General features: G+C 38.9%; 1 protein-coding gene across 1 annotated transcript; it reads right to left on the minus strand.

Moving 5' to 3' along the window:
• Nucleotides 1-770: 770 nt before the first annotated feature.
• Nucleotides 771-7,081, minus strand: rrp36 (ribosomal RNA processing 36). The gene is made up of 8 exons (XM_060940621.1): nucleotides 6,974-7,081; nucleotides 5,884-6,269; nucleotides 3,728-3,863; nucleotides 3,579-3,645; nucleotides 3,372-3,476; nucleotides 3,213-3,287; nucleotides 2,975-3,092; nucleotides 771-1,695 (listed from the first exon to the last, which is right to left on the minus strand). The coding sequence occupies exons 2-8, from the start codon at nucleotides 6,263-6,265 to the stop codon at nucleotides 1,571-1,573; spliced, it is 1,008 nt and encodes a 335-aa protein (XP_060796604.1). The 5' UTR covers nucleotides 6,266-6,269; nucleotides 6,974-7,081; the 3' UTR covers nucleotides 771-1,570.
• Between the last annotated feature and the right edge of the window lie 1,940 nt (nucleotides 7,082-9,021).

The following is a 9,021-nucleotide window of genomic DNA, read 5'->3' on the forward strand; positions in this document are numbered from 1 at the left end:
GAAATGAAAAATACAACAAAAGATACCCCAAACTGTTGAGCAGCTGAAACTGTACATCATCAGGTAAGAATGGGACAACATTTCTCTTCCAAAACTACAGCAATTGGTTTCCTCAGTTCCCAAGCATTTACAGTGTGTTGTTAAAAGTAGAGGTGACATAACAGTGGTAAACATGCCCCTGTTCCTGGCATCAAATTCAAAATGAGCATATATTTTCCAAACAAGAATAAAAGTTTCGCAGGGTCAGCATTTAATCTGTTGTACTATCTTCAATGAAATATACAGTTTACTTGATTTGCAAAATCACTGCAATCTGTCTATTTATATTTTACACAGCATCTCACCTTTTTTGGAAACCTGTTTGAAGAACAGTCAGTAGAGCATTACAGGCTCAAAACACTAAACAAAATTATGCTCCCTAGTTGTGTTTACGTGTGTGTGTGTGTCTCTCTCTCGGTCTGTAATTCTTTGCCTTGATGTTATTTCATCAATGAGACCTCATGATGTAATGCCATGTTCAACACAAGCCTAATAATTTGTCAAGCTGTTTTAAGATTTTTGCCTCCCATCCAATATCAACACTAACCACTAAACACTGAGAGTAACCTGAGCTCAGGATCAAATGCAGGAGCTGTGAAGTGGCATGTCTACCCTCTGTGCCACCTGCATTATAGCTTCCATTCCCAAATGGCTGCTGGTAACTGTGAGGCTAGGATGAGTAGTGTTGAGAATGCTGGTACTCAACCTAAATAAAGCAAAGGAATAAGGTGCATTTTTATATTAGCCTTTATTTATGACCAAGTTCATTATTAAACAAAAGTCCATTTTGTTCATTTTATCTCAGAAAAACTTCTGAGGCCAGTTTAATGCAGGCCAATTTCTATGAATCTCTAAAATGACAAAGCAATAGGAATTAAAACTTACTAGAAAATACTCAATATAAAACTTAATCATATTAATGTTTGCATTAGCTAGATAACCAAACCTGCTTGCTTTTGTACTGCAGTTCTGAGAATTAAAAAAAAAAATACAACTAGATAACCCAAACTAAGGATAGAATATAAACAGCCTGCATGTGTATTTCCGCATTTTAATAGCTGCTGGTCTGGCCAATGAGAACTCTTTAAATGGCTGGACTGAGTATGACAGCTGGAACACAAGGTAAGGCTGGCAATCAGAAAAGTTGACTAAAGTTTACTTCTGAGTCGACTGACAGCACATGGGCCACACAAAATGCACCATATTTGAAGTTTTGGAAGAAAACATACATAAGCCCAAGAACACCATCTACTGCTGGCTTCAAAATAGCACACACACCTTAAATTATACACCAATGTGTCAAAACACTGTTCATGTTATTTATTTTTTTTCATGAGGAGGAGAAAAAAAAAACATCTTAAATGTTCAATTGTTTTGTACAATAAATCAACCAGAAGCTGTCATTGTGAGATCCTTTGAGAAGACAATTACTCAGTTCAATCCCTAACTCTGCACTGTTGTTTACAAAGGCTGTCCAACAAAACGTGGACAAGTTCTACTTATTTCACTGGACTGATCCGCATTCTGTTTTTTAGGGCAGTTTCCTGCGGTCTTTAACTGCATTTCGTTTCCGCTTCTTGCTCAAGAAATTTTCCAGCTTCCCACTCTTTTTCAGCTCGTTGTACTTCTCAGCCAACTGCAGTTTCTTCTTATCAGCTAAGGAAATGTAAAGGAGGCAAGAATTTACATTTATACTGTAGAATGTTTACATTACAACATCAGCAAATATTTCTGTCCTAGTGCCAGAGGTGGTTTGAGTATTTTCTGAAATCTCCTGGGAGTATTTCTGATCTCCGGGGATTTTCATGCACAACAGTACCTATAGTTACACAGAATGATACAGAAAACAAAATACATCCAGCAAACATCGGTTCTGGGGTGGGTGGGGAGCCTCATCAATAAGAGAGGGCAGAGGAACCTGGCCAGATAGGTCTGAGCTGACAGGAAGACTAGAGTAACTCAAACAACCACTTTAATCATGGATCATCTTTTCTCCAAAATTTTCTAACCTGGATTGATTTGAAAAATGCACAGATGATTGGAGTGGGGGAAGAAAAAAAAAAAAGACTGGAAAAATCTTGCCTGCTCTTTTTCCAATTTTTAGCTGTCCAGTTTGGGCAAGTCTGTATCCACTGTAGCTTCAGGTTCTTGTTGACAGGAGTGGAACCTGATACTGCTTTTTTTTTTTAAACTGTTGTAGCCTATTTGTATCAAGGTTTTTCTGCTCATCTCCAGTTGTAAAGAGCAATGATCAGCAGTTTCTGAAATACTCAAACCAGCCCATTTGTCACCAAGAACCAGAACACCATCAAAGTCATTGAGGTCACATTTTTCCCCTATTCTGATGCTTGATTTGAGCATTAACTGACGCTCTTGAGATGATCTGTGTGATTTTATGCATTGTACTGCTGCCTGGATCATTAATTGCATCAATAAGCAGGGGTACGAATGTTCCCATGAGCATATGCACACACTATACAGTCATGGGGAAAGAAAGTACACCCTCACTGAACTGAAACAATGCTGTAAAGAAGAGTGGGCCAGAATTTCTCTCAGACAGTGTGAGAGACTGAAATGCCTACTTTTTTCAGTAGGCATTTACTTCAAGCTATTGTTGCTATAAACCTGGTTCTACATGTTACTGAATTATAGGGTGTACTTATTTATTCCCACTTGGTTTCTGAATGTTGGTTTTCTTTTGGGGGAAAAAATGACTACATAAGCCTTTGTGCCGTTTTGTCGTCACCTGAGGTTATTTCTTTGTTTAGAAAAGTGGGTGAGAACCAAAAAGGTTATTTAAGCCCTGATAAATAAAAAATAGAATTGGAGGGTGTACTTTCATTTTCCTATGAATGCATAGAACACCGCATGTGTTGTTGCAACTTCGGCAGGTTCACAGCAGCAAGTACTGAAAAAGAGAATTTACTGAACATACATTTCTTGAGATAGAAAGGTTGATGTCCATCTCCCACCAGTGCTCTCTGCTTCCTCTTATAATGAAGCTCCTTCTCTCTCTGCTGCTCTTGTCTTTGATGGTTACGCTTTTGGTTCTCCTGCAAATACACACCAAATGGTCAATAACAGTGCAGAGCAAAGACTGTTTATAATCATGCTAACAAAAGTCACGACAGACATAAGCTGAATTTTCTAAAATGTATTAAGCGTTAACTTGCCAGTCTCTTTAGAAAAGATTTCAATTCTTCTTTTTTTGCATCCGATTTTACTTTCTTCAGCCTTTTTTTCACCATCTGCAATATAAATGGTATAAAAAACCAAGGATTACAGATTCTACAATAAACGAATCTGCAAAACTCTTGTAATTCTAAGCAAACCTTTGCTTCTCTTTGTCTGATGTTGTTAATGAATCTGTATGTCTGGCTGAACACTTCTGGTTTAAATTCACCAGAAAGATCATCAAAACGAGGATCCCTCAAAATCTGGAAAACAGAATATACAATGAGCCCAGTGCATATTTAGTCATAGGCTTCATACATAAAAACACACGGTATGTGTGTGTACACAGAGACTTGGAGACTTACAGGTTCCTTAGTGGATCCTAATTTTCTAAGAAAAGAAACTGGCTTCTTGGCTGAAATCTCTTGAGGTCTGCAGTATAAATGATGTTATAAGCAGATACAGGAGGAATAATACTGTTAAACATGATGCTGATCAGTGAATAGTTCAGTACCTGTCGCTGCTCTTTCGTTTTGCAGGTTCAGAATGCTGAGTTTTCTTTTTTGTGGCATGTTTAAGCTTATTACATGCCTTAGTTCCAACTTTACTTTGTAACCTTATAATCTCTTCAAATGACAGTGTTGACAGATCTGTTCATAAACACACAGAGAAGGGACTAAGCTGTAAAAAATGCTGATGTACAGTTCTGTGCAAAAGTCTTAGGCACATGTCTTGAAAAGAAATGCTATAGACCAAAAATGGCTTAAAAATAATGAAAATGTTTCGACATTTAAAAAAAATATATATTTTATAAAACAGCAGTAAGCCAGAATAAATGAAACAAAGACAATATTTGGCGCTTAAAAAAAAAACAACAACACTGTCATCTCGGGTTTAGTTAGTGCAGTTTTATAAGGAAATGAGCTGTAGGTTTTACTGAGCACCTTGCAGAACCAGCCACAGTTCTTCTGGACACTGTCACACACTTGCTTCTTAATTTTGCAGCAAAACTCAGTAGCCTTCATTATGTTTTCTTTTCTAACCTGAAAAGTGGTCTCTTATATAAGATGCTGCTCAGATACAAACTTTTTTTCTGTAAAATTTAATTTTGTGCTGGAAAACGAACATTTGGAAATCTAAAATGTTTTTGTACTGACTCGATAATGTACAGTGTCTTGCAAAAGTATTCATCCCCCTTGGTGTTTGTCCTGTTTTTGTTGCATTACAAGCTGAAATTAAAATGGATTTTGGGGGGGTTAGCACCATTTGATTTACCCAACATGTGCAAATGGTTGTTTCATTGTGACACAGGATGAAAAACCAGAAATCTGGAGTGTGCATAGGTATTCACCCCCTTTCGTATGAAACCCCTAAATAACAGCTGGTCCATCCAGTTCACTTCATAAGGTCACATAATTAGCCGATTAAGATCCACCTGTGTGCAATCAAAGCATCACATGATGTCTGTACAAATCAATCTGTTCTGGAAGGACCCTGACTCTGCAACACCAGCAACATGAAAACCAAGGAGCCTCCAAACAGGTCAAAGTTGTGGAGAAGTATAGATCAGGGTTGGGTTATAAAAACCATCCCAAACTTTGAATATCCCAGGGAGCACCATTAAATCATTATAGCAAAATGGGAAGAATGTGTCACCAATACAAACCTGACAAGAGAAGGCCACCCACCAAAACTCACAGACCAGGCAAGCAGAGCATTAATCAGAGATGCAACAAAGATGAACACTGAAGGAGCTGCAAAGAGCCACAGCAGAGATGGGAGTATCTGTCCATAGGACCACTTTTAAGTCATACACTCCACAGAGTAGGGAAGAGTGGCCAGAAAAAAAAGTAATTGCTTAAGAAAACGCGTTTGGAGTTTGCGCAACAGACTCCCTAAACATATAGAAGATTCTGTGGTCAGATGAAACTAAAATTGAACTTTTCTGGAGGAAAACCTGTTTGAGTCAGCCAGAGGTTTGAGACCGGGATGAAGGTTCACATTTCAGCAGGAAAATGACCCCAAACATACTGTGAAAGCTATACTGGAGGGAAACATTTAAATGTCTTGAAATGGCTGAGCCAAACCCCAGACCTCAATCCAACTGAGAATCTGTGGCATAACTTAAAGATTACTGTACACCACCGCAACCCATCTAACTTGAAGCAGCTGGAGCAGTTTTGCCTTGAGGAATGGGCAAAAAAATCCCAGTGACTAGATGTGCTATGGTAATAGAGACATGCCTCAAGAGACTTGCAGCTGTAATTGCAACAAAAGGTGGTTCTACGAAGTATTGACTTTGGGGGGGGTGAATACATATGCACACTCCAGATTTCTGTTTTTCATCTTATTGTTTGTGTCACAATAAAACAACAATTTGCACCTTTAAAGTGGTAGGCATGTTATGTAAATTAAATGGTGCTAACCCTCCAAAAATCCATTTTAATTCCAGCTTGTAATGCGACAAAATAGGATAAACACAAAGGGGGATGAATACTTTTGCAAAACACTGTAGAAGTCAAAAGTAGCAAAGTTTGGATTTAAAAAAAATAGGGTGCCTAATAATTGTACTGTAGGTGAAAAATTGATTATTGTACAGCTGTTTTCTATCTACTGCTGAAGCTAAATCTATTTTATTATTAATTAACGTGGCATCAGCTGAAATCTCACCTCCTTTAACCTCAGTCTTGTTGTGTAACCCGGTGTTGGTGGTGTTTGGCCGACAGTCTCTCTGGTTATGTGACTCCTCTGAGCCGGTGATGTCCGTGTCCGTACTCTCGGCTTGTCTGTGCTCCGTCACAAAATCCTCACTGTAATCCTCGTCCTCTGTGGCTTCATTAGATTCATCATTCATCTGTGATTTTTGCACAGCAGGACCGCGTTTATTGAACAAAGCAAAGTTTCTTTCCATCTCTGAAACATCCTCTTCCTCCTCCTCCTCATCACCACCACATGGCGATATGCCATGCGTTTGATTAAACCTTTTCATTTGAACAGGACTTGCAAACTGGAGATTTTGTTGAAGAGCCGTTCGTCTCCTCTTGGGCGCCATCGTGCTAGGAATTGGCAAAACAAAACAGACTGACATTTTACTCCAACCACAACACATTCTAACAGCAGACCAGGTTCAGACCACAGTCGTTACATGGCCCAATATCCAGGAGGATTGTGTATTGAGGCATGTAACGACTGGGGTTCAGACATGTTCCAGTGACCGCTAGAGAATATACAGTGAAAATTATGAGGTTAAAATAGGGTGACCAGATTTCCCGAGTCTAAAACTGGGACACTTTGCGCGTGACCGTGATACTCGTGCACGCACACACGTTTTGATGTAAACATGCGCCGGCTCAAACCATGGCTCAGACAGGTGCTTTTATCATTTTGTAGAAGCTCACTTTTATCAACATTTCAGAGAATAATCAAGTATTTTCTTGTTATCTACATGTACTTCTATCACAATTCAGTTAAAGTAAGAAAATCAGACAACAGATGTGATGATAGGGAATAGGCCAATAGCCTAAATTTCAACTGATTTATTTCACCTTTGTGAAAACGCCAAGTAATGCATTGCTTGCATATTGCTTGTCGGGACGTCTGGGCACGTTAGGTTAAAAACATGTAACGTTTTCATTCGCAACGCACGCCATTATCCATTAATAAGATGGTTTTGACAAGCTACAGTGCGCTAACGATTAGTATCGAACTGTACAGTATGTCCATTATAGGTTTGTAATTAGTTCAGTACATCTCACCGGACCTTTATTCAAATGTAGAGAAGATTAGGTAATCAACACACAGCCATGCCGCCTTGATCCAGGAACAAATACTTCCGGGTGTGAGGTTACTTGCCACTGGCTGCGTCCGGAATCTCTTCTTCTTCTTCTTCTGTCGATTTACTGGCGGTTAACAATCGATGTGCATTACCGCCATCTACCGGGCTGAGGTGTGATCTCAAGGGATATTAATCGTTGCAAATGCCTGCATGACAATAAATCAAAACTGAGCCTGTAGTGTAGTCAGACCTTGAGCAGGTCATGTCCTGATAGAATGTTCAAAAGATATCAATATTATGTCTCGAGCAATGTGTTATCACAACAGTACAGTACACAGTGAGACACAAGGTCACAGAAGAATTCTAGCCTTCTAGCTGAAATAATGGAGTAGAATATTAACAATATTAAGAGATGTATGCTTGAGTCAATCCTTGCTCTTCTTGACGTGTATTGGTGCTCAGAGGGCGGGCATGCCCTATCAGCCCTCGTCCCACCTCACCGGAGCTTAGAGAAACTCTGGCCAAATTGTCTAGAATTTGTGTAACCAAACAAAAATCTTCCCGTAAACCAATTACGAGGATAACCAAACAAAATCTTCCCGTAAACCAATTACGAGGATAACCAAACAAAAATCTTCCCGTAAACCAATTACGAGGATGACCAAACAAAAAATTTTCCCGTAAACCAATTACGAGGATGACCAAACAAAATCTTTTCCCATAAACCAATTACGAGGATGACCAAACAAAATCTTCCCGTAAACCAATTACGAGGATGACCAAACAAAATCTTCCCGTAAACCAATTACGAGGATGACCAAACAAAATCTTCCCGTAAACCAATTACGAGGATGACCAAACAAAATCTTCCCGTAAACCAATTACGAGGATGACCAAACAAAATCTTTCCATAAACCAATTACGAGGATGACCAAACAAAAATCTTCCCATAAACCAATTACGAGGATAACCAAACAAAAATCTTCCCGTAAACCAATTACGAGGATAACCAAACAAAATCTTCCCGTAAACCAATTACGAGGATAACCAAACAAAAATCTTTCCATAAACCAATTACGAGGATAACCAAACAAAATCTTCCCGTAAACCAATTACGAGGATAACCAAACAAAATCTTCCCGTAAACCAATTATGAGGATAACCAAACAAAAAATCTTCCCATAAACCAATTACGAGGATACGAGGATCTTCCTGTGAAACCCTTCACAAGGATAAACAAATAAACAAGTCATTGCAGACTGATTATAAAAAAAAAACTAAATTCTATTTGCTAGTTGAGTGTCCTTTAAATACTGTGTTAGAGCTGTTACTGCTGATTGTGTGAATGGCTGACTGAATAAGTTGTCTATAGTTACAGATTTTCTTAATGTTCTCCCCATCTTCTCTCTTTCACTGGAATACTGTGTAGTGTATAAGAACATGCTCAACCTTTTCTACTTCTCCACAGTGTGCACAGGCCCCAGAATGATGTTTCCCTATTGTATACAACCCACTATTTAGACTTGTGTGTCCTATCCTCAGCCTTGTCAACCAAACCTCCTCCTGTCGTTTCAGTTCACCACCCCTTCTAAACACCACCTCCTTTTGTAAATTAAATAGATGCCTTCCTTTCTCCTCTGTATTCCATCTCTCCTGCCACATTTTGTTGATGTCTTTAATTATTACTTTAATTTCTGCCTTGCTTAATGGGACTTCTAACTCAACCTCATTTGCCTTGATGGCCTCTTTGGCCATTTTATCCACTTTCTCATTACCCTCAACCCCCTTATGAGCTGGAACCCATGTGAACTGAATAAAAGTTTTATGTTGATTAATCTTAAATACGAGATGGTTAATTTCATCTAAGAGATCTTGTCGGCATGTAGATTTTCCACTCTGGATACTATTTAAGGAAGACATAGAATCTGAGCAAATAACTGCTTCACCTCCTCCACCCACTGCAGGGCCAGTATAATAGCCATCATTTCTGCTGAAAAAATTGACAAGTGATCTGACGTCCTTTTCCCAATACT

This window comes from Neoarius graeffei, chromosome 15, assembly GCF_027579695.1.
Source record: "Neoarius graeffei isolate fNeoGra1 chromosome 15, fNeoGra1.pri, whole genome shotgun sequence".
Lineage (NCBI taxonomy): Eukaryota > Metazoa > Chordata > Actinopteri > Siluriformes > Ariidae > Neoarius > Neoarius graeffei.